General features: G+C 44.4%; 1 protein-coding gene across 3 annotated transcripts; it reads left to right on the forward strand.

Moving 5' to 3' along the window:
* Window positions 1–25,159, forward strand: Iqcg (IQ motif containing G). Of its 3 annotated transcripts, none has more exons than XM_027412811.2 (11): window positions 1–226; window positions 2,622–2,692; window positions 4,664–4,925; window positions 8,501–8,658; window positions 11,125–11,253; window positions 12,500–12,581; window positions 18,178–18,339; window positions 19,761–19,835; window positions 22,136–22,267; window positions 22,547–22,648; window positions 24,700–25,159. In XM_027412811.2, the coding sequence occupies exons 2-11, from the start codon at window positions 2,685–2,687 to the stop codon at window positions 24,826–24,828; spliced, it is 1,239 nt and encodes a 412-aa protein (XP_027268612.1). In that variant the 5' UTR covers window positions 1–226; window positions 2,622–2,684; the 3' UTR covers window positions 24,829–25,159. The 3 variants fall into 3 exon arrangements, with proteins under 3 accessions (XP_027268612.1, XP_027268614.1, XP_027268613.1); XM_027412812.2 differs by lacking the exon at window positions 1–226 and adding an exon at window positions 254–403; XM_027412813.2 differs by lacking the exon at window positions 22,136–22,267.
* Window positions 25,160–26,110: the final 951 nt, after the last annotated feature.

The following is a 26,110-nucleotide window of genomic DNA, read 5'->3' on the forward strand; positions in this document are numbered from 1 at the left end:
GAGAGAGGCTCGACTCGGACAAGCCGCGCTCAGGAACTTTACTTTCTTTTCCTGTTCTTTCAACTTTCTAAGCGGCGACACGTAGTACTTCGGGGGGGAAAAAAAGGCAAAATTGTAGTCGACTAAGAAAAAGGCAAAGGTCCTAACGGAAAAAAAAAAAGAAGCCTGCGCGTTGCCATAGCTACGCCTTAGTTTGGGTCCCGCCTCCTGCCGGGCTGGTGGAAAGGTGAGGAAAAGGAGGGTTTTTTTTCCCTCTTCCTTGAATGGAGGACAGAAAAACCTGGAGCACGAAGGCAGGGGAAGCTCTCGTCTTTTCTCTTATCTAAGCCTTTATCTTTCACGAAAACAAACAGGGCGTGGTGACTCCTGCCTGTTAATCTCAGCACTCATTCCGGAGCCTGAGGTATCGCGTCACAAATTCGAGGCCGGACTGAGTTAGATAGCAAGGACCCATGTTAAACTAGGGCAACATACGAGGCAAACCGCGGGTCGCGGTGCTTGTTTGTAATCCCAGTATTGTGGGTGCGCAACCAGGAGAATAGTTCGAAGGCTACACAGGGACTGCTAGTCAGCCTGAGCTAGGAGACCCCTCTAAAAAGGGGGAGAGGGAGTGGGGAAGGTGAGAGATAGATATATTCATTCCTCCGTTGTTTTACTTGTCAGGTGAGGATGAATTTAGTAGACTCAGATTCACATTCTTCTGCGCTGACTGATGGATTCGTTCATTTATTCAGCAAGTACTGCATGACTGCCACTACAGAGAATGGTGTAGTCTTGAGGGCACTGCAGTAAACAGCAAAAACTTCCCCCTCTTGCAGCCTGCATGGAGGAGCAGGCTGGGCACTTTGGCTCTTGTGTCTGTAAGACTGAAGTATGAAGATTGCTTTATGTTTTCAGGCCAGTCAGAGGGACATAATGTGTACAAGGATATCCTGGGCTACAGAGTAGGACCCTTCACTCACTCATGCCCGCCCCCCCCCAGAAAAAAATCACAAGACAACAATCAGATAGAGCATATGGTATGTTAAAAGGTGATAACTTCCTTAAACCAACCAACCAACCAACCAACAAAAATTGTTTATGAAGCCCGGTGGTGGTGGCACCAGCCTTCCTTTAATCCCAACACTCGTGAGGTAGATCTCTGTGAATTCAAGGCCGGCCTGGTCTACAGAGAAAATTCCAGGACAACCAGGGCTACACAGAGAAACCCTGTCTTGAAAACCAAAACACTGTTTATGTACACATATGTATGTCACATGTATGTGGGTGTTTTCAGGGGTCAGAGGAGAGCCTCAGATCTAGAACTAGATTCATATGCAATTTGTTTTGTTTTGTTTTTTTCGAGACAGGCTTTTTCTGTGGCTTTGAAGGCTGTCCTGGAATTACCTCTTCTAGACCATTTTAAAGAGCAACTAGGCTGGAGAGATGGCTCAATGGTTAAGAGCACATATTGCTTTTACAGAGATCTTGTATCTACATCACATGGCTCACAATGACCTATAATTTCAATTTTAGGGAATCTTCTGGTCTTCTGTATGTCCATGGGGTGAACATAGGGCCAAACAGGCACACACACATAAGTAAAAAAAATAAACATTAGCAACAAAGACAAGGTCTCACATAGCTTACCAAACTCCCTATGTTAACCCAAGGATGGCCTTGAACTCCTGATTCTTCACCCTCCCCTTTCCAAGTACTGGGATTACAGATTTTTGCCACCATGCCCAGCTCTGAAGGATAATAACTTATTAAACTGATTTCCAGGGTTAATATAGTTTTTCTGGGGCTGGAGAGATGATGGCTCAGCAATTAAGAGCACTGACTGCCCTTCCAGAAGACTTAGGTTCAATTCCTAGCACCCATATGGCAGCTCACAACTATCTATAACTCTGGTTCCAGGGGGTCTGGCATCCTCACACAGACACACATGCAGGCAAAACACCAATGCACATAAAAAATTAATTAATTTTTAAAAAATAGTCATTTTTTTTTTTTTGGTTTTTCCAGACAAGGTTTCCCTGTGGCTTTGGAGGATGTCCTGGAACTAGCTCTTGTAGACCAGGCTGGTCTCGAACTCACAGATAACCGCCTGCCTCTGCCTCGTGAGTGCTGGGATTAAAGGCGTATGCCACCAACGCCTGGCTTAAAAAAATACAGTCTTAAAAAATAAATAAATAATATAGTATTTCTAAATGTGATCTCAATTGTTCTAAGTCAAGGTACAATAAATTCTATAATCTGACAGAACAGGGTAGATTCATTTAATTCAATATAGAGGAGAGAATAATAGAAAAATAATAACTAAATCTGTTCTATAGTGATTACCAATTCAAAATCAGGATACAATGAAACATACTAAAATTGTACTTAAATTACCTTAAGAAGAGGCAAAAGGCTGCGTTGCATGTATCTTCTGTTTGGTAGACCAGTAATAAAGCCAACCACTAAATAAGCCTCACCACATGAGTCTGCTCCACTAAGGAGAAGGAGACAAACCATAGCTCTTGTAATTCTGCATTTTTTTTTTCTCCTAGTGAAAGAGCACGGGAATAAAAAATAAATAAAAAAAAAAACAGGATTCAGCATTCTCTTGAACTAATGGCATTTCTTTCCCATTTAAGCTTACTGCATTCTTGTGAAATTATAAATCTACCCCAGAGGACAACAGAAGTAACTCAGGAAAAATGGACGGGTACGTTCAAATTCCAGTTTGTACATATAGTATGACATTATGTGTAAAAATTAAATTCTGTGGATTATTTATCTGTTACTGTGTAACAAACCACTGTTGTGAATATTACTTTAACTAGGCAAAGATGTGTCACATTTGGTTTTGCTATGGAATATTCCTTTAACTGTGCAAAGGTGTGTTACTTTTGTTTATGCTGCATTTGTTTAACTATGTAGAGATGTGTTGCATTTGTTTCCCCTTGCCTGCCTAAGGCACCTGACTGGTCTAATAAAGAGCTGAATGGTCAATAGCTAGGCAGAGAAAGGAGAGGCGGGGATGCCAGGTACAGAGAATAAATAGGGGGATATCTAGGCTTGAGAGAGAAGAGCAAGAGAAGAACAGAGAGAAAAAGGGAGAAAGAGAGGGCCACTCTCAGGGCCAGAAGCCGGGCAGCTGCCAGTCAGACAGGAGAAAGAGTGAAAGATATACAGAAGAAAGAAAGGTAGAAATCCTCAAGACAAAATATAGATGAAGAGAAACAGATTAAGTTTAAAAAGCTAGCCAGAAATGAGCCTAAGCTAGGCTGAGCATTCATAACTAATAAGTCTCTGTGTCATGATTTGGGAGCTGGTTAGTGGCCCAAAAGAAAAAGCCTGGTACAAACCTCCCCAAAAAAATTTTTAATGAACTAAACTATAAAGTTCTACCATCTCAGAGTTCCTGTGGATTGGGAGTTCAGGAACAACTTAACAAATGGCCCTGGTTTGGGGTCTGTGCTGGTTAGTTCTCTCATTGCTGTAACAAAATACCGGGCAAGAAGCAGTTTAAAGGAAGAAGTGAAAAGCTTTGTTTTGGCTTACACTTTCCGGGAGAGTCTGTTATGGAGGGGAAGGCATGGCATCAGGAGCAGAAAGGACTGGTCACATGACATCCACAGTCAGGAGGCAGACAGAGAGATAGAGGTGGGAGAGTGGGGGGAGAGGAGAGAGGGAGATAGAGAGACAGACGCAGAAAGACTCAGAGGGGGAAAGAGAGATGGAGAGAGAGACAGGGAGAGAGAGGGAGGGAGGGAGAGACAGAGGGAGAGAGAGGCAGAGAGAAAGAGGCAGAGAGCGAGATGGGTGCTGAGGCTCAGCTGGATTTCACCTTTTTTTATTGAGTCCAGTTTAAAAAAAAAAAACATTTATTTTTATGTGTATTGATGTTGTGCCATGGATCTTGGGTCCTCTGGAACTGTAATTACAGATGGTTGTGAGCTGCCATGTGGGTGCTGGGAATTGAACCCAGGACCTCTGCAAGAGCAGTCAGTGCTCTTAACCTCTGAGCAAATCTCTCCAGCCCATATTCAGTCCATTTACGGTGAGTCTTCTCATCTCAAGTAACCCTGTACTAGAAAATCCTCCACAACAATGCCTGGAGGTTTATCTGGTGAGTCTAGATCCAGTCAAGTTGACAATATTAACCAGGAGGTTGAAGTTGACCAGGGGCAGACAAGACACACTGCTCCCCTGGGAGTGAGCTTTGGAGTGAGATCAAAGCTGTCATGTTATTTACTACTTGCTGTGGAAAACACACTCTCTCTCACTGTAGGGAAAATCACACATGGGCATAAACACCAGAAAGAGTTATTGGGGCCACCTTGGTGGCTGGCTACCGTTGCCTGTCTTTCAGTAACCAGGAGGCACTTTTGATTAGCATCCAAACATGCTGCTTTCAGATCAAGTTAATTGTGGCTCAATTTCAATTTGCATTATCGTAGCCAGAAAGCATAGACGGCACAGCTTTACTGGGCAGGACATTGTCTTCAGCTGGTCCTACTGGAGGGTCTTTGGCAGAATCCCCCACAAATGCCTGCCTTTGTTTTTCAATAGGTTATGTTATATGAAAATGTGAACCTCACAGGAGTCAATTTACATGCTACCGGTAATTTTGAGGGTAAGTAATATTTCCTCTTTAGTCACTGACTTAATCTTTCTATTCTCCTGGCCTTAGGGACCACTTGGAAGCCTTGGACTCATCTTCAGAAGCTTTGCATTCTGAGGTGACCATGGTGGTGACAGGAGAACCTCCTGGATCTTTAGAAGAAGAACTAGAAGAAGAAGAGGAGGAAGAAACCGCCCCAGAAGTCATAGATTACCTGTCCCTTCTAGATGTGCTGAGGGTCTCTACCATTATGGAGGACGTCATCGACCAGCTTTCTATTCTAGGCTACATCATTCCCGTCCCATATGAAAGAAAGCAGAGCATCTCCCAGGTCAGCACCCTTGCCTCCTTCCATCCCATCTTCTCTTCCCTTTTGACCTCTACAGTATCTGTGCTACTCGTGTCATTAGACTTAGCTTGGGAAGCAACACCTTTACATTGGATAAAAGGCCATATCACAGTTATTTGAGGTCCACGCTCAAAATGGAACAAGTGGCATATAGCTCAGGAAGCACAGTTTGCTTTTGCAATATATTGGCATTAGTCCATAAGGCCCAAAGCTAAGTCTGTGTAAATACAGCAGACAGCAGCCAATCTCTGACAAAAAAAAATATTTGGAAAAAGTTTGGTCTTTACTGGATATGTTAGACTCCCCTCCCCCCATCCCCATCACTATTCCTAAACAATTCAATATAATAGCTATTGTACATTGCATTCACCGTTATAGGAAATCTAGAGCCTATTTAAAACATAGAGCACATTTGCCTAGATTGTATGCTAATATTGCACCAGCTTTATTTAAGGAGCTTGAGTATCCAGGGGTGCTGAGAAACCTATCCTCTGGATGTCGTGCATATACTGAGATCACAGTTTGCAGAGATCAAATGTCCCACCTATCTTGTATTTCTTGGTTGCTAAAAGCCAAGTGGACACTAAGCGGGGAGGAAATGCATCTGGACCCTGTCAACATTTCTTTAATCAAAAACAACTCTGTTGTTGTTTCTGAATATGTCACATTCTGCTTTTGCAAATATCTGGGCACATTTGCAAATATCTGGGCACAGTTATATTTTCAATGGTGATGTGGACTTCCAGGCCCCACTGAGCTCATATCTGTAATCTCAGCACTGGCGATGAAGAGATGAGAAAATTGCAGGGAATTTGAGGCCAGTAACTTCCTGCTCTACATAGAAAGTTTCTTTATGTGTATGGGTGTTTTATCTGAATGTATGGATGTTCACCATATACATGCCTGGTGCCCAAGGAAGCCAGAAGAGGGCTATGGATCCTTTAGATCTGGAGTTACAGATGGTTGCAAGATGAAATGTGGGTGCTGGGTTCTCTACTAGAACAGCAAATGCTCTTAATCTCTGAGCCATCTCTCCAATCCTATAAATGTAATTTAAAAACACATTTTTGCCAGGTAGTGGTGGTGCATGCCTTTAATCCCAGCACTTGGAAGGCAGAGGTGGGTGGATCTCTGCGTTTGAGAATGGCCTGGTCTACAGAGCAAGTTCCAGGTCAGCCAGAGATATACAGAGAGAGCCTATTTAAAAAATAATTAATTAAAAATATAATTTGTACAGAGTATATTATTTATGATCTTGTGACCAGTAAAATCCACTATGTTGGAGAGAGAGTACATTGTTTTCCATGTCTAACAGAGACGTTCATCCTAATAGAAGGAGACTAAATTTACCTCTAATTATCATTTACAGACATATATATATATATATATATATATATATATATATATATATATATTTTGGTTTGAGACAGGGTTTCTCTGTGTAGCTTTGGAGCCTATCCTGGCAGTTGCTCTGGAGACCAGGCTGGCCTGGAACTCAGAGATCCTCCTGCCTCTGCCTCCCGAGTGCTGGGATTAAAGGCGTGCGCCACCAACGCCCAGCTATGATAGTGATATTTCACATACAAGATTTTCTGGCATAATAGGAGCCCTTCTTGTGATTTTTTCCCCTTAAAACAATTCACTTTTATTTTGAATTGTGTGTGTGTGTGTGTGTGTGTGTGTGTATTCTCTCATAGGTGAGATCTGAACTTATATATACGCTCACCCAGGACAGGAGAGTAGAGGGGACCACAATGAGGGAGAAGGGAGTTTGAGGTCTGGGGACAAGAGAGTAGGGTCAGTAGACAAAGAATATTACCACATTTTCTCCTACATTTCCATTCCCCCTCCTTGTATAGTTTCTAAAACATTAGCTGTTTATTTTGCCAATGAGAAAACAGCAGCACAGAAATTTTAGATAAAAAACAGATAAATTTTAGTAAAAAACAGAGCCAGGATTGAGACACTGAAGCTGGCTTTACAGTCCAAAAGTGTCGTTACTGTCAGTAGCCCAAGCATTTAGCCACAGGTTAAGAATCAATTGGGAGACAAATGATGTCTTGTGGTTCCTCAGTACTTGAATTTAGGTCTGAAAAATATTTTGGCTTTTCTTATATAGCCCTCAGGATCTGAAATACATTACTAAATTTGGTACCAATTTTCACTTTTTAGTACAATTCTCCTTTTATTTTGTATAGTTTTATATTGTTTTGTATTATTGTAGTATTATTTGTATTTGTATTATTGTATTATTATTTGTATTTGTATTATTTGTATTTGTATTATTGTAGTTTTATATTGTTTTATATTTGTTTATATTGTATAGTTTTATATTGTTTTGTTGTCTGTCTCACTGTGTTGCCCAGTGAGTTCTCTCGTGACTCCACTCAGCCTTCCTTACCCATGACCACAGGTCCATGCCACTACGCTGTCTGTGTATATTGTGTTTTGCCTGCATGTGTCCCTACACGCCAGCAGAGGGCACAAGATCTCATTACAGTTGGTTGTGAGCCACCATGTGGTTGCCGGGAATTGAACTCAGGAACTCCAGCCCCGGGATGATCATGTTTATTACCAACCTTATTCCATGGAGAATTTGAGATGAAAGAAAATGAAGATATAGGGATTAGCTCAGAATCTGACATGCCCAGGCACAAAGCCTGGGTGTTCCATCCCCAATACAGAAAGAAAAAAGTAAATAAATAAATAAATAAATAAATAAATAAATAAATAAATTAAATGGTGTGAAGTGGACTGATGCCTCTAAGACACTGTCTCTCCTCTCATAAAAACCAAGATCTCATCTTGCTATTTTATACTTACAATATGGCAAATTTACAGATCACTGTGGGTTTTTGTTGATTTGTTATTTTACTGTTCATTTTTGGATTGTTGCTTTGTAGTTTTGAGCAGGGTCAACCTTAGCCAAAGCTGGCCTGAAACTTAATATCCTGCCAGGTGACCCAGAAATCCTGACTTCTGCCCTCCACCTCCCAGGTGCCAGGATCGCAAGCCAGAACCATCAGACTCTTGCTCTTTTACCCTTTGTGATGCTGGGGTTGGGTCCAGGGCCTTCCACATGTTAAGGATGTATTCTATCATGGGCCTACCCCCTCAGCCCCAAGCTTCACCTTTGCTCTTTGTCTTATAGTTCACCAGGCATTAAGTTAGGGGATGACAGAATGTGTGGAGGCAGGAAGACAAGAAACAGTGGGATATATGTTTTGATGGGGCTGAAGAAAGGTCTGTTTTCTTGGAGTATGGAATGTAAGTGGAGAAAAAGGTTGAAAAATACACAGCAGTCCTCTTAAAGTGTTGTCTCTTTAAAACAATTATCTCTAAAGACTTTCTTTTTAAGATTTATTTAGTTTGTATGTGTACGAATGTTTTGTTTGAGTCTATGTCTGTGCACCATGCACACCCACCGAGGTCTGAAGAGGGTGTGTGGGTCCCCTGGAACTGGAGTTACAGATGGTTGTGAGCCCCCACATGGGTCTTCTGCAAGAATAAGTACTCTTAACCCCTAAAACAGTATCTTTAACACCATTTATTTTCAGAAAGCAAGCCACGAAAAACCATCTGCGGTCTCAAGTACAAGGAAATTATCTCTTCCTTTGTCAGAAATGAAACAACGAGGCCAGGACTTAATCTTAAAGAAGCCTACCAGGCAGACCATCATAAACCTGGAGACACTGAAGAAAATTCAGAATGATAGGTAAGAAGAAGGGAAGGTAATCATACCAGCCAGCAGGTGTGAAAGAGGACACCTGCTTCTGTGAAGGTCCCAAAAGTGGAGTGGCACAGTTTAAAACATGGCCAGCCTGGTCTACAGAGCAAGTTCCAGGACAACCAGGGCTACACAGAGAAACCCTGCCTTGATAAACTAAAACAAGCTGGGCAGTGATGGCACATGACTTTGATCCCAACACTCTGGAGGCAGAGGCAGGTGGATCTCTGTGAGTTCGAGGCCAGCCTGGTCTACAAAGTGAGTTCCAGGACTGGCTCCATAGTTACTGAGAAACCCTGCCTTGAAAAAAATCAAAACAAAACAAAAAAACAAAAACCCAAAACAAGCTGGCTGGTGGTGGCGCATGCCTTTAGTTCCAGCACTCGGGAGGCAGAGGCAGGCAGATCTCTGTGAGTTCAAGAACAGCCTGGTCTACAAGAGCTAGTTCCAGGACAGCCTCCAAAGCCACAGAGAAACCCTGTCTGGAAAAACCAAAACCAAAACAAAACAAAAAACCCCCCAAAAACAAATAAAAAAAAAGCAAAACAAACAAGCAGCCCCCCCCCCAAATAACCCATGGTGCTGTATTATCTTGAACAAGTTAACGAGCTTTTGTTCTCCCTTTCCTCTTACTCTCCCTACCTCTTTCTTCCCCCTTTTCTTTTTCTTTTTCTCCCATTCTCCCTCTCTCCCTACCTCTCTTCTTTCTTTTCTTGCTTCGCGTTCTTTCTTTTTCAGTCTCTAGTCCCAAGTGGTCTGAACTCACTGTGTAAACCAGGCAGGCCTAAAATTTCTGGGCCTCTTGCTTTCTACTGAGTTCTGGGCTTACAGATCTGCACCACCACATCCTATTTTAGTTTGTAACTTTCTTTCTTTCTTTCTTTCTTTCTTCTTCTTCTTCTTCTTCCTTTTTCTTCTTCTTCCTTCTCCTCCTCCTCCTCTTCCTCCTCCTCCTCCTCCTTCCTTCCTTCCTTCTCCTTCTTTTTTTTTTTTTCCAGACAGGGTTTCTCTTTGTAGCTCAGGCGGTCCTGGAACTCGCTCTGGAGACCAGGCTGGCTTTGAACTCACAGAGATCTATCTATCTGCCTGTTTCTGCTTCCTAAGTGCTGGATTAAAGGTGTGTGCCATCACTGTCTGGCAGAAACTCTCTTCTTAATAGAGCTGTTAACTCTTTTTTGTATGAATTATTATTGATAAGTACAAAATGATAAATATAATTTTTCCAACTCTGTATCAAAACAAATTAAAAAATTAGGTTTAATTGGTGTGTGTGTGTGTGTGTGTGTGTGTGTGTGTATGAGTGTATGAGTTTTGCCTGCATATATGTATGTGAACTATGTGTGTGCCTTGTGCCCGGTTTTGAGCTGCCATGTGGATGCTGGGAACCAAACCTGGGTCCCCTGCAAAAGCAGCCAGTGCTTCTCCAGCCTCTGGTTTTCTTCTTCTTGGCCTGTCATGGCCGGAGGACCACATTCCACAACCCTGAACCCGACTCTTGTCTCACTCTCCTTCCACCCTCCTCTTCTGAGATGTCCCCTGAGCTTGGGAGGAATGGTGGAGATAACCCAGCAGCCACACATCTCAGCATTAACAGCTGCCCTCTGCAACAAGAAGCAACACAAACAGAAAGAGCTGGAAGACAGTGTGGCAGAGATGTGTCAACTTCATATGTTTTCTTTTCTTTTTTGATGTGTGATGTGCACATACATAAGCATCTTTTGTATGTGTGGACATGTGTGGGTACATGTGCACATATGTGTGTGTGTACATCTAGAGGCCTGAGATTAATGTTGAGGAGCCAACATCATACACTTTTCTTCTTTCTTTCTTTTTTTTTTTTTTTTGTTTGTTTTTTTGAGACAGGGTTTCTCTGTGTAGCTTTGGAGCCTATCCTGGCAATTGCTCTGGAGACCAGGCTGGCCTTGAACTCACAGAGATCTGCTTGCCTCTGCCTCCCGAGTGCTGGGATTAAAGGCGTGCGCCACCAATGCCCGGCTCATCATACACTTTTCTACCTTATTCATCGAGGCAGTCTTTCAGTCAATCCTAGAACTCTGTTTAGTTAGCCAGCTTGCTCCAGAGGGTCCCCTGCCTCCTTTCTTCCAAGCACTTGGATTGCAGGCAGGCTCCCACACCCGTCTGCATTTACACAGGTTTCAGGGATCTGAACTTTGGTCTCATCACTTGCATAGCAAGCACTTTATCTATTGAGCCATCTCCCCAGCCCCTGTCTCTTTTTATGGGACAACATCTCTGTAGCCTAAGCTGGCCCCGAAGCTGCTATGTAGTCCAGGGTGGCCTTGAACTGTTGCAGCCCTTCCGACTTCCAAAGCTGGGATTATAGGTGTGGGTCAACTTGTCCATCCCCTTCCAGCTTTTAACTGGTGTGGCTTCTGTAACCCTTCTTGAAGCTGGGGCAGTGTGTCTCATGAGCTTGTTTGTTCCCCTTTGCAGGCAATATTTCAGTGATGTGATTGCAACTGCCATGAAGGAGATGCAAGACTTTGGCTCATTCAAGAGTCTCCTGGAAGCCTTGGGCAGAGAAAGAGATAATAGAATGAATTTCCATGAAGCCATCACAAGGTCAGGGTGGTGATGGATGTGTCTGAGTTTCTCTTTAGATGTTCTCTCGCCATGCTACTTAGGCAAGTGCTTAGACCCTAGGAGTTCCTCCTGCCTCAAAGTTGCTGGGACTACAGACCTGTGCCAAATATCCTGGTCTACTTTGCAGTATCTCCTTTCTCACATGCATGTGTATGTGGTGTGCATGTGTGTGTATGCATGTTTGCTTGTGTGGGGACGCATGTACATATGTTGGGTACATATATGTGTGTGTGTAGGCCTGAGGTTGACATTGGAGTATTTTTTGAGTGTTTCCCACCTTATTGTTTGAGGAAGAATCTCTCAACAGAACCCAGAACTCACCTATACAGCTAGTCTGGCTACCCAGCTTGCTCCAGGGATATCCTGTCTCTGCATTTGGAGGGCTGAATTACCCTACAGTGGGTTACAGCTGGATGCTCCTGCACCTGGCTTTGTGTGGGTTCTGGGTCTCCAAACTCAGGACCACACTTCATAGCCAGCCCTTTACCCACTGAGCCACCTCTCCAGGCCCTGCTTTGCAGTATTGTAATGTGGTATAAAACTCCAGAAGTCCTTGATTTCTCAAGCATCAAACATGTACTTTCTAGTTACCACTGGAAGACTGACCATTGTGTTCTGAGCTCCTGCATATTCCTAACCTAGGGGGAGCAATCGTTCAGATTTGGGAGACTTAGTTAAATTCACACTATATTAAAGATACTGTTGCTAGGTATGTGGTACAGGCTTATAATCTCGTATGCTCTAGAAACTGAGGGAGAGGGATTGCAAATTAGAGGCCAGCATGGCTAAGTTAAGTGGGAGAGTGCCTGGTACGCAGAGCCCCTGGGTCAATCTCTTGTACTGCAATAACGGTAAAGATACTGCTCCTCTGCTCAAGGCAGAGCAGACTGAAACCTGGTCAGTGTTCTAAATGTGGTATAGCTGTCAGGGAGCACTTCTGTAAATACATAGGCTCTGAGTTCGATCCACAGCACTGGATCGAACAAGCAACACAACAATCAGTATAAAGCCAGGTGCACACCGTGATATATTGTCCTTCCCAGAAATGTTCAGCATGGTCCAAAGGTACTCAACACAGGACTAGGATGGCTTGGTGGTAGAGCACTTACTTAGCATATCTGACAGAAAAAAAAGGCCTCCACCACCAGACAAGAGCCTGATTTTTAATGTCCAGATGATCCTAACATTTGAGAAGCCCTGTTCTTAACATTCTTACTTCTTTTAGGGAGGAAAAAGGAAGAAGACAGATCAAATTTCTTCAAAGACAGTTAATTGATGTCAAGAAGGAGCGCCAAGTGCAAGTACAGGTAAGACTTACCGGTGAGGGTGACACCAAAGCTACTGCGCTAAGACCACTGTGTGCAAGTACTCTTCCACAGAGGAGTTAGCTAGGAAAGGCCTCTGCTTCTGCTAGGGTGTCTACTGATTTTATTATGTGGAAGTAATCTTCCACAGAGGAGTTAGCTAGGAAAGGTCTCTGCTTCTGCTAGGGTATCTACTGATTTTATTTCATTAATTAATTATATATATATTTTCTGTTTTTTGAGACAGGGTTTCTCTGTGTAGCCCTGGTTGTCCTGGAACTCACAAAAGATGGCATCAGATCCCCTGGAACTGGAGTTACAGATATTGTGAGCTGCTTGTGGGTACTGGGAATGCAACCTGGGTCCTCTGGAAGAACACCCAGTGCTGTTAACTGCTGAGCCACCTTTCCAGACCTAAAATAGTTTTTGAAATGGCCAAAGCATGAAAATGCATGCCTAGAACTCCAGTACACAGAGGAAAGAGGATTGTGAAGCTGAAGTTGGTTCAGGCCAAATAGCAAAATGAGAGGAGGGGAGGCTGGGTGGTGGTGGCAACAAGCCTTTATTCCCAGAACTCAGGAGGCAGAGGCAGGCAGAGCTCTGTGAGTTCGAATCCAGCTTGGTCTACAGAGCGAGTTCCAGGAAAGGCTCCAGAGCTACACAGAGAAACCCTGTCTTGAAAAAACAAAAACAAAACAAAAAAGCAAGAGAAAGAGAGGAGAAAGTGTTGGAAGGGTTGTTTAAAAAGATTAGTAGTGGGCTGGAGAGATGGCTCAGAGGTTAACAGTACTGGCTCCTTCCTCTTCCAGAGGTTCAATTCCCAACAACCACATGGTGGCTCACAACCATCTGTCATGAGATCTGGTGCCCTCTTCTGGTGTGCAGATATACATGGAAGCAGAATGTTGTATACATAATAAATAAATAAAATCTTAAAAAAAAAAAAAGATTAGTAGTTGGCCTGGAGAGGTGGCTCAGCAGTTAAGAGCACTGGCTATTCTTCCTGAGGGCCTAGGTTCGATTCCCAGCACCCACATGGCAGCTCACAGCTGTCCATAACTCCAGTTCCAGGGCATGTGGCACCCTCACAGATAAATACATTCAGACAAAACACCAATTCACATACAATTAAAATAAATATTAAAAAAAAGATTAGTAGCGGCTGGGCAGTGGTGGCACATGCCTTTAATCCTAGCACTAGGGAGGCAGAGGCAGGCAGATCTCTGAGTTTGAGACCAGCCTGGTCTACACGAGCTAGTTCCAGGACAGCCTCCAAAGCCACAGAAAGACCCTGTCTCGGGGAAAAAACAAAAAACAAAAAACAAACAAACAAACAAAAGATTAATAGCAGCTAAGCATAATGTTGCTAACCTGAAATCCCTACACTGAGGGATCAGGTCTGAGGCAGGGGAATTGCAAGTTTGAGCAAGTATAACCTTGGCTGTGTAAGACCCTGCTTCAGGAAAACAAAATAAAGGGGAGCCAGGGAGGTAGCTCAATGGGAAAGTGCTTGCCATCATGTACAAAGTACCAGTTCATTATCTCCTCTGTGTGTGTGCTCGTGTGTGTGTCTGTGTGCGTGCGTGCGTGCGTGCGTGCGTGCGTGCGTGCGTGCGTGCGTGCGTGCGTGCGTGCGTGCGTGCGTGCGTGCGTGCGTGCGTGCGTGCGTGCGTGTGTGTGTGTGTGTGTGTGTTTGTGTGGTGTATGCACACTCGGGGGCTGCTGTGTGTGCCTGTGAGAACATGTGAAAGGCAGAGGAAGACACTGGCTGTGTTGCTCTGTCACTCACCACCTTATTGCCTTGAGACAGGCTCTCTCACTGACCAAGGGGCTCACCGTTTCAGCTAGGTTGGCTGCCAGCACAATCCTGGGATATCTCTTCACAACGCAGTGCTGGGGTTACAGCCACAGCGATAGCTGCTTTAACATGTTTATTATTATTATTTGTTATGTATGTTAGACATACATCTTAGTTACTTTGTAGCCCTGGAACTCTCTATGTAGATCAGGCTGGCCTGGAACTCTCAGGGAACCATCTGCTTCTGATTCTGGAATACTGTACTGAGATTAAAGGCATGTGCCACCATGACCAGCAATGCCTGGCTTTCCCAATGTTTTTAATTATGTTTGTTTGTTTTGTGTGTGTGTGTAGAGGTCAGAGGACATCTTGCAGGAGCTGGCTTTATACTTCCTATAGGCAGATTTCTCTGTCCTGCCAGCCAGTTCCCAAATAACCACACAGGGACTTACTGTTAATTATAAATGCTTGGCTGATAGCTTAGGCTTGTTACTAAGTAGCTCTTACAACTTAAATTAGCCCATATTTCTTACCTACGTTCTACCATGTGGCTTGTTACCTTTTCTCAGTACATAGGGCAGGTTCATTGGTTCATCTTGCTTCTCTCCATGTCTCCTCAAGACTCCCGAAACTGCATCCTTCTTCCCAGCATCCTCTTAGCTTGGTTCTCCCACCTAACCTTATCCAGTCAGCTTCTTTATTAAACCCATCACAATGACTTATGTTTGCACAGTGGAAAGGAATATTCCACACCTCCCACCATTATGAGTACTGGGGATTGAGTTCAGGTTGTCAGGCTTGGCAACAATAACTTTACCCATAGCCCATGGGGATTTGAACTCAGGTCCCCATGCTTGTAGAACAAGCACTCTTAACCCACTGAGACATCTCCCCAGCACCAAGATATGATCTTCAAGTCCCTTAACCAATTGTTGACCCTCTACTTGTTGTATATTTGTTAATTACAAAATGTCTTGGATGTTGGTCTTGAATCTTTACCCATGTAAATTCTTCACTTGTATTTTTCAAAACACCTTCTTATTTGTGAGGATTTATAAAAGCTAGTTTGCACTTATTTTTTTCTCCCCAATTGGATAGACTTTACAGAAGTTTCCGTTCCTGAAAACTTCGGTCATAGTTTAAAAAGACTTGATTTCCTCAAGACTCGGGAGTCTGGAGTCAGGTTTTGGCTGTCTCCCATGCCTCACATCCACGTTCAGTGCTGAGTATGGTCAGACAGAAATGTTACTTGAATAGAGAACTGTGGTGGCATAAATATGTTTGGTCTCATGTCGCTCAGGCTGGCTTGAGCTGTCTCACTGGCAAAGGACAACCTTGAACTCCTATCCCCCGGCTTCCACATCCTACATGACAGGATCACAGGAGTGCCCCCCCCCCCAAGTCAGAAGTACATGCTTTGAGTGTGGCTTTCTTTACTCCAGTCAGCGGCATCCCTGTTTAACTCTTGCCATCCAAACAAAGAGTTGACCTGATCTGCCAGACGAGTGACAGCCTCTCCAGAGTCTAGCTTTCAAATTTCTTAAGGCCCGTGCTCCCCAAGCCAGGGCCAGTGGTGAGAACGGCCTCTACTGCTCACATACTTTCGGCTCACATCCTACGGCAGCCGCCAGGGCCTTATGAATGTAATTGGCTGACTGCTCTGTCACTCCATCGTCTTCTCTGATTCAATAATATGTCCAGAAGACCATGTCTGAAGGCAGTGGGGGGCTTGGAGTAGAAAGTTTGGTCTGCCTTCAAACCCCACAAATAGACCAAATCAGGCCGAGGGCCTTGGTCACAGGGATGATCAGGATGACAGGCTGTGGTGAAGGCAGATCTCTGAGTGAAAGGCCTTAAAAGAAATTCCTGAGTCGTTTGTCTGCAGTGCTGTCCCTCTGCAGTGTGTGCTGTCCCTCTGCAGTGTGTGCTGTGTCTGTGCAGTGTGTGCTGTGTCTGTGCAGTGTGTGCTGTCCCTCTGCAGTGTGTGCTGTGTCTGTGCAGTGTGTGCTGTCCCTCTGCAGTGTGTGCTGTGTCTGTGCAGTGTGTCCTGTCCCTCTGCAGTGTGTGCTATCCCTCTGCAGTGTGTGCTGTCCCTCTGCAGTGTGTGCTGTCCCTCTGCAGTGTGTGCTGTCCCTCTGCAGTGTGTGCTGTCCCTCTGCAGTGTGTGCTGTCCCTCTGCAGTGTGTGCTGTCCCTCTGCAGTGTGTGCTGTCCCTCTGCAGTGTGTGCTGTGTCTGTGCAGTGTGTGCTGTCCCTCTGCAGTGTGTGCTGTGTCTGTGCAGTGTGTGCTGCGTCTGTGCAGTGTGTGCTGTGTCTGTGCAGTGTGTGCTGTGTCTCTGCAGTGTGTGCTGTGTCTGTGCAGGAATGTGATGTGCCTCGGGTGGCATGTTTTGCTTTGTGGGAATATATGAAAATGGACCTGAACTTCAGTTCAATTGCTGGAATAATACTTCAGTCATGATTTTAGCATCTAATGCCAGCTAAGATTTTATATTTTACTCTGTATTTCACACTGTTGATAAAATGTTTTTGTGAGATGTGTTTGCAAAAGATGTTTATGTAAAGCAGGAAGGAAAATAATTCAGAAGCTTAAGGCAATAGCATTAAATCCAGATGACTTAGGCTTCTTCTTTTTTACAAAATTTATAAAAAGTTCCATAATGTTGCATGATATAATGTAAACCTTCTGTTTAGATGTTGTGTTAATGGAGGTCACCTTTACTGTGTCTCCCAGAGCCTATCTTTCTCCCACACCACCCACACAATTTAGATAAGTCCACACACTTTCCTTTCACAACACCCTTCCACTAAACTGGAACCCTTATGGGACTATGGCTGGTTAGGTCTCCATTGTTCACTACTGCCTAGCTCAGTGTCTGCTACTGAAGAATTTTCTTTTTTAAAAAGTTAGTGAGTTTTGAGACCTTAAAATTGTGAAGCATGCCAGGTGGTGGTGCACAGCTTTAATCCTAGCACTTGGAAGGCAGAGGCATTTCTCTGTGAATTCAAGGCCAGCCTGGTCTACAGAGTGAGTTACAGGACAGCCCAGGGATGTTACACAGAGAAATTGTCTCAAAAAACAAACTAACATGCAAACAAAGATGATGTCCCTCGACTCCTCACATTTATTTAGTATTGTGTGTGTGGAGCGAATGTATGGAGGTCAGAGGACAACTTGAGGAAGTCAATTCTCTCGCTCTCTATCATGTGGGTCCCAGGGATCAAACTCAGATCATAAGGTTTGGTGGCAGGGATCCACTGAGCCTTATGGCCAGCCCCTCTGCCCTTTTTAGAGACAAGGTCTTCTGTAGTCCAGGCTGGCTTTTAGCAGCTAAGAATGTAGCTGAGGATGACGTTGAACTCCCGAACTTTCTGCCTTTGTTTTCTCAGGGCTGGGATTATAGGTATGAACCACTACACGCAGCTTCATTTTCTTTCCTCCTTTTGAGACAGTCTCAATGTGTAGCTCTGGCTGGTCTGGAACTTGCTATGTAAGTAGGCTGGCCTCCAATGCACAAAACCTACCCGCCTGTGCCTCCAGAGTGCTGGGATTAAAGATGTGTTCCACCATGCATTGCTTTTCTTTTTAATGAGATAAATTCTCACTCCGTGGTCCTCATTGGTCTGGAATCTGTGACAAGCCTTATGCTCTGTCTCCTGGTTCTGTGATTCATTTTCATTCACAATATCGTGATGACTAAGTAGTTTCCCTCAGTGTGCTGGGAGAAAGCCAGCCCCACTTGCCGGTTGCCTTAGAAGCACAATAAAATTTTAGTTCAGAAATCCGGTCTCATCTCTGCAGAATGGGAATGAATACATTGCTCACCTCAAGGACCAGTTACAAGAGATGAAGGCCAAAACCAACCTGGAGAATCTTTATATGAAAAGAAACACTGAGCTGCAGATTTCCCAGACCCAGAAGAAATGTAGCAGAGCAGAGGAACACCTGCTGGAGGAGATTGAGGTAACCTGTGCTACACTAGGCTATCTGGGGATGGAGCTTGGTGACAGCATATGCCAGGTTTTGAGTCCACCTTCCAGTGTCAACAAACATCAAAACAAAAACCTGGGTAGATGACTTGATGTCATGTGAGCTGTCACTTTAAAAAAAGTGATTGATTTATCTTGGGCAGGAGAGATGGATCAGCTGTTAAGAGTACGTGCACTTCTTAGTTGGGCGGTGGCACACACCTTTACTCTCAGCACCTGGGAGGCAGAGGCAGGCAGACTTCTGTGAGTTCAAGGCCAGCCTGGTCTACAGAGTGAGTTCTAGGACCTCTAGGGCTACACAGAGAAACCCTGTCTAGAATAACAAACAAACCAGAGTACATGCATTTCTTCCAGAAGTCCTGCTTTCCGTCCCCAGCACCCATGTTGGGAGGTTCACAACCTCCTGTAACTCCAGCTCCATATTTTAATATTATGTATAGGTGTGTGCTTGTTAGTGCCCAGGAAGGCTAGAGGCATTGGGCCCCATGGGCCTGGAGTTATAGGTGGTTTTGAGCCATCCAACCTGGGGGGTAGAACTAAACTTAGGTCCTCTAACAAGAGCAGTGCACTCTTTTAACTGCTGGGCTCTCTCCTGCCTCAGCCGGTGAAAGAGGAAGAAGATGATTAAGGTTTCCCTTCATGGCCAGTGCAGCCTTGAGGTCAAACATAAAAGATTAAATGGGGCATTAAATATTTGTGATTAGAGATTTTAATGATTATACCTCCTGCTTCTTTTTAAAAATTTATTATGTGTACAGTGTTCTGCCTGCATGTATGCCTGCAGGCCAGAAGAGGGCACTAGATCTCATTATAGATGGTTGTGAGCCACCATATGTTTGCTGGGTCCTCTGGAAGTGCAGCCTTTGCTCCAGCCACTCCTGCTTCTTTCCATGACTTGGAGAAGGCTGCTGTGAAAGCTTACTTCCCAGGTGCTGCTCTTGGACCACCCCTAACCCCTGATTTTTTGTTGTTTTGTTATTTTCTCCTCATCCTTCTTCTTCCTCCTCCGTCATTGGTTTCTGTAGTTCAGGCTGGTCTCAAATTCACTCTGTCGTGATGGGCTGGCCTTAAATTGGTCTGCCTGCCTCAGCCTCCAGAATGCTGGGATTCCAGGTGTGGGCTGTCTTGAATTCTATACTTTCCTTCTCTGGGATGAGACTCTTGTACCCTTTGAAGCATTGTTTTTAGATGACAGGGTTGTGACGGCATTTTCTGGGGCCCTTGTGTGTGTCTAAGGAGGAGCCAGCCTGTGACTCTGCATGGTTTGTGGAGTACAAATGGCTAGATAGCTCTTTGGGGAGTCCTGGCATTCCTGGGGTTCTTGCTGCATGTGTTGCCTGGGAACTGCTGACCTCAGCCTTGCTGAGGAGAGAGCCTGTGTTTGACGCATTACAGAAACTGAGGATGAAAACTGAAGAAGAGAACCGAGTTCACACGGAGATCGAATTGTTCCTTAAGAAAGAGCAGCAGGTGAGTCTCCTGGACATTTGACTAAACTAGAATCAAAATAGAGATGTCCTAGAGGTTAAGAACACTGACTGCTTTTGCAGAGGACCTGGGTTCAGTTCCCAGCTCCTACATGTCAGCTCACAGTTGCAATTCCAGGCCCAGGGGATTCAGTGCCCTCTCCTGGTCTTCAAGGGCACTGGGTGTACATGGTATGCATGCACGTGAGCGCGCGCGCACACACATACACACACACACACAGGCAAAACAGCCATACCCATAAGGTAAAGAGATCATTTTTTAAAAATTCCACTCCAGGCAGAGGTGGTGTACACCTTTAATCCCAGTACTTGGGAAGTACAGGCAGGCAGATCTCTGAGTTTGAGGCCAGCTTGGTCTACAAAGGGAGTTCCAGGACAGCAAGGGCTGTTACACAGAGGAAAACCTGTCTTGAAACTGCAAAAAAAAAAAAAAAAATCTATCCATCTATCTATCTATCTATCTATCTATCTATCTATCTAACAAACCAAAACCCTTCCTGGTGTACATAACAAGTACTAGGGTGGAAAAGGCTCCATAGTAAGACTGTTCAAACAAAAAATTCCACTTATAAAATTCCAAGGAAAGCAATGGTTTTGATGTAAGGACAGTGTCTCACTATGTAGTCTGGTTGGCCCACAGTTCATCATGTAGACTAGGATTCAGTACCTCTGCCTCCCAAGTGCTGATATTAAAGGCAGATGCCACCTTTTTTTAAATCTGCAACTTTTTAAAATCTTGTAATGGGCTGAAGAGCTGCCTCAGTAGGTAAAATGCTTGCTGTGTAAGCATTAGGACCTGAGTTAGACCTCAGCACTCACAGGAAATACAGGCTTGGTGCTGCACACTTGTAATCCCAGATTTTGTATGCTAATGCAGTGCCATTTGCATAAAGTTGATCTCAAGATAGGATACTGGAAAGGGGGAGGTAAATAAAAAGTTTTACTTTAATAAAAACAAAAAACAACAGAATATAGACAATGATTAATTCTACACCTATGAGAAAGAAATCAGAATCTCAGTGTGTGTAAGACATGTAAAGGAAGCCAGCCGTGGAGCTGAAGAGATGACACAGGCGACAGACATCATCATCTGCTCTCCAGAGGGCCGGAATTCTGCTCCCAGCACCTGCTCTCATTCTCCCTTGCCAACGTCCATCTTAGTAACTTTCCAAGACTGAATCTCGTCTATCATATTGGAAAATTAGGTTGGCTTGACATCTTAGAATCATATCTGTTTTCACTGATAATCTTCAATACTCCCCCTCCCCCAGACAGGGTCTCATATATCCCAGGCTGGACTAGAACTTGCTATGTAGCTAATGATGGCCTTGAACTTCTGATCCTCTTCTACTTTGGTGTGGGCAACCATGTCTACTTTTATGTGTTACTGGCTGTCAAACCCAGGGCTTTGTGCATGCTAGACCAGCACCCCAACTGAGTATACCCCCAGCCCACATTTCAGTCTTTTGACCAGTGTTCAGTGTTTTTAATAAAAATGAGAGCTGATGCCATTGCTTAGCTCTCAGAATTTCTACCTGCTCCTCTGCTACCTCCCCTTGTTTTTTTTTACCGTGGCTTTGAGCATTGATTCATTTCTGAAGAGCTCAAGCATCTGTTTTGCAGTGCTGGGTGTCCAGCCCAAGGCCGCAGGTGCAAGGCAAGAGTTACCCTGAGCTGTACCCCAGCCCTTCCTCTTATTTTTGTTGTCATTTTATATATTTTCTCATCTGATTAGTTGATAAATTCATATCTTCTTCTCCAACCCCCCTCAGATCTAACCCCCACTTCCCTACCCACCTAAACTATCCTTAAATAAAAACTCATCAACACAATTCTTACTGCCCATACACTGTTGGCTGTGTGGCATTCTAGTGGAGTGTGGTGACTACCAGGGGCCACACCCTCAAAGATGGACTCTTTCTCTCCCAATAGGGACCACTTTCCATTAGTGTCTTAGCTGGGACAGGACTCCTTACTGACCTCCACCCTCTATTATGGGGTTCTGTCTGGCTTGAGTTATGAATCACAAGCTGTTAGTTCATAGGTGTGCCTCCTATTTTAAAAACTGAGTGGCTTACACACAGAAAAGTATACAAATGTGGAGTGCAGTTTGATGTAGCCACCAACCAGACAAAATGTCAGCACCCCCTCTCTCATGTCCTCACCAAGTCTGTTCTGACTGGATCTCTGTAGAAAAATTTGCTTGTTCTTGCTGTAACTGGAACACCTGGTCTTGTTATCTTATGTCTGGTGGAGCCATGTTTTAATGTTCTTTCTAAGTAGAAACTTGAGGAGAAGCTAGAGTTCTGGATGGAGAAATTTGATAAAGACACAGAAGCAAAACAGAATGAGCTAAATTCTCTCAAGGCTGTCAAGGCCTCTGACCTAGCACACCTTCAAGACCTTGCAAAGACGGTAAGGGGTAATAGGGGGACCCCTGGAGAATGAGTGGAGGCTAAGCTAGGGACTGGGGAAGACTTGGCCAAAAGCAGATGTGTGTCTGTAAACCAATGGGATTCTCTGATGATGATAACAAGGGCCGATTTTTTTTTTTTTTTCTGAGACATACACTTGCTTTGTAGACTGGCCTTGGACTTGTGGCAATCTTCCTGTCTATGTCCCCGGCAATCTGGGATTACTGGCATGCAAGGCAGGCTGGGCTATAGCGACTGTGCTTTGTGTGTACTTGTGCAGATCCGAGAGTACGAGCAGGTCATTATTGAGGACCGGCTGGAAAAGGAGAAGATGAGAAAGAAGAAGCAACAGGATGACCTGGAGCTGAAGAGCATCGTGAAGGTAGCTAGGATGCTGGGGTGGCTGGGGCTGGCATGGAGGCTAGACACAGTGCAGGTCCGTGGCGAGGAGATGAGCAATGGAAGCAAAGTTTCCTTCCAGCCATAAAATCTGAGCAGGGGACTCCGATATAGGCAGCATGCTTCTGAATGCCCTGCCCTCCTCCACATCCTGTTGTAAATCAGCCCTGGCTATCTGCTGCCATCCAATACAAGTTGCTTAAAAAGAAACAAAAAAAGAAAAAGAAAAAACAAAACCCCCAAAAGTAAAAAGGGACAATGCAAATTAGGAAAAAAAAAAAAAAAAAACAAAAAAACCTCCATGTTTAAAACTTCTTTCTACACACACGCACGCGCACGCACGCACCACGCACGCACTTTTTTTTTTTTTTTTCCGAGACAGGATTTGGTGAGAAATTACCAATACGGAGCCAAGTAGAAATATAAGGGTATTTAATAGGGAAAAGGCTTACTTACAGAGCGACCTAGCCAGCAGGTGCAGCAGCAAGCCGAAAGGGGAAAATGAAACTGAAACGAAGCCCTGACCCTCTCACTCTACATCACCCTGACCATGCCCTCGAAGGCATGGTCAGGCAGACCTGTAGCCAGCCCCTAAGCAGGCGTGGCTACAGGTTCCCCTACAACAGGGTTTCTCTGTATTGTTTTGGAGACTGTCCTGGAACTTGATCTGTAGACCAGGCTGGCCTCAAACTCACAGAGATCCAATGCCTCTGCCTCCCGAGCTACAGTGCTCTTCTTCCTCAGCCTCTTGAGCACTGGGGATTTTAGATGTGAGCAATCAAGGCTTAGCTGAGATAGTCATGTCCAGATTCTGGAAGATGTTTTTTAAGATTCACTTTTACTTTTCATTATGTAAAGGACTGTATGTCTGTATGTGGGTATGTGCACATGAGCACAGGTACCTACAGAGGTCCAGAGAGGCATCAGGTTCCTTGGAACTGGAGTTATGGATGGTTGTGAACTCCAGATGTTGTGGGTATTGGGAAACTAACTCAAGTTATCTGCAAGAGCAGTACATGCTCTTTAACTGCCGAGTCATCTCTTCAGCCATTGGTAAAATATGTTTAAAGCAAAAACTGTAATGCAAAGACAGCAGCTGATTTGAAAAAAAAAAAAAAAACCAAAAAAACAAAAAAGCAAGCAAACAACAACCAAAAAAACTACCCAGAAGAGCATCCTTCCTTCAGGGGCCCTGGGGGAATGGATCTGAGATGTAGAGTAGGAAGCAAGTTCTGCCTGTGTGGCTCAGGCTGGCCTCGAACTCCACCACTCAAGTGCTGGAATCACAGGTGTGCACTACCACACAAGGCAGTGTTCTGTTCCATTTTGTGATACTAGGAAGCCCAGGCCTTTAAGCATTTTATCACTAAGCCACACCACAAGTCCAAAATGAAAATTTTAAAGTACTTTCAGGACCAGGTATCCAAACTCATCTTTGATCCTCCCATTAGAAAAATCTGGTGTATAATTAGAAATGTTGGTCAAGCTTGTATGTTTTCCATTTGTCAAGATTCAATTCCCAGTAAAGAACTAACTAAGCAGAGATTGCTTTTGTTCTCACTGGTGGATTCACGTGCTCTCCGAAGGCAAGGCTAGTCTGATTTTATAATCTAGATTGCTCAGAACAGTTGCATCACACTGACAAAGACATCCAAGGGGACTTTTAGCTGCTCCCTAAAGATAAGTGACACACTGTACCACCAACCACTGAGACTTCTCAGTGGGTCGCTGAGTGCAGGTAACAGATATTCATTTCCTTTACCACCAATGGCTGGGAGGTGTGAGGTGTTTACCAAAAGAGCAAACACAACACAGAAGGTGGGGGTCTAAGTCTGAAGGAAAACTTGGCCTAGCACACTGTATTTTCATTCTCGGCCAGGGACACAACAGGGTATCCTTACTGACAGCAGCCTGGCCACTGCCATGTCTCAAAGATGTTCCTTAAACACAAGCGACTGTTGGTTCTCTCTTGTGTAGAAAGATCACAGTGCTGTTGGGCACACTGAGATGAACTGCCTCCCTTCTCTCTCGCAGCTTCAGGCCTGGTGGCGAGGTACAGTGGTCCGGAGGGAAATTGGAAGTTTCAAAATGCCCAGGAAAGAGAAAGAAGACATCAAAGATTCCAAAGGCAAGGAGAAGGAAAAACGGAGAGGCAAGAAGTGACAAGTGCCTGTTGTTCTTTCCTCTGGTTTCAAGAGACACAAATGATGCTGTCACAACACTCACCTGTGGGTTGTCATCTGTGATGCCTACAGAGTTCACTAGGCCTGTTATCCTAGTTTTCAAACCCCGAATGGGGGCTACAACATGGCTGTAGGGCCTCTTCACCAGACTGTGGACTTGAGGGAAGGAGTGTTGAGTAGCTTCTTTCTCATCAGAAAACAGTTCATCGGCTTATACTGATTCACTAAAAACTCCTGTAATGTTTGATTCTGATTTTATGCCATATGATTAAAGTGAAAAACTACTATAAAAGTGAAATGTTCAGTGAGAATTACAAGGCCATAGCATAATATGTATGCACATGGAACTTTGGTTCTTGCCTGTCTCGCAGGGTTCTAGGGTTGGTGGCTGCTCCGGTGACTTTTCTAGGGTTTAGGGATGAAGTGGCCAATACGAGAGACAGGTTGAGTGTGGATACAGTCTTCTAGTGGTAAAGATGGGACATGGGGTCCAGAAGGTTAGTTCAGAGATTTTTTGCCAAGCGAGACCCAACTATGTCCACCATCTGGAATTAAGACTTAAAGAAACAAGATGGGTGAAAACGGGCTTGTGTGGTTTACAACAAAGCTGGTTGTTTGCACTTCTCCCAGTGAGCCCACTGGCTCATTCTTGCTTTGACTAATCAACAAGGAGTGTCTTGGAATGCTAGAGCTTTCATGACAGTGCAGCCTGCTCGTTTGTCTCCACCCCATCTCTGCTTCTTTCTGTGTGTGTGTGCCGGTTCTCAGTTCTCCCCAACTTTTTGTGGGTTCTCAGGCTAATTCAGGTTGCCAGGCTCATCTCAGAACCTGCACGGTAGACCAGGTTGCCCTTCGATTCAAAGATCTGCCTGCCTCTGCCATCCTGTGTGCTGGGATTAAAATCATGAAGACCATGTCTTAGTTTGTTTCTTTAAAATAGATTGCACTGGGTGGTGGTGGCACACACCTTTAATCCCAGAACTTGGGAGGCAGAGGCAGGCGGATCTCTGTGAGTTCGAGGCCAGCCTGGTCTATAAACCAAGGGGAAATCCTACCTTGAAAAAAAAATTCAAAGTATTTTACGTGTACATGCCACAACTCATGTGTGGGGATGAGAGGAGGGCAGCTTTCAAGAACTGTTTCCTTCTACGGTGTCTCTTTTGGGTCATGGGATTAAATTCAAATCATTAGGCTTGTCAGCAAGCCCCTTTCCCTGCTGAGCCATTTCACTGGCCCTCAACTGGTTATTTCTGAGAGGAAAG

This window comes from Cricetulus griseus, chromosome 4 (assembly GCF_003668045.3).
Source record: "Cricetulus griseus strain 17A/GY chromosome 4, alternate assembly CriGri-PICRH-1.0, whole genome shotgun sequence".
Classification (NCBI taxonomy): Eukaryota; Metazoa; Chordata; class Mammalia; order Rodentia; family Cricetidae; genus Cricetulus; species Cricetulus griseus.

Coding starts and splice junctions, on each gene's coding strand:
- Iqcg (XM_027412811.2), top strand. Junction 8,659..11,124: donor AAGAAAATTCAGAATGATAG/GTAAGAAGAAGG, acceptor TCCCCTTTGCAG/GCAATATTTCAGTGATGTGA. Junction 12,582..18,177: donor AGCGCCAAGTGCAAGTACAG/GTAAGACTTACC, acceptor TCATCTCTGCAG/AATGGGAATGAATACATTGC.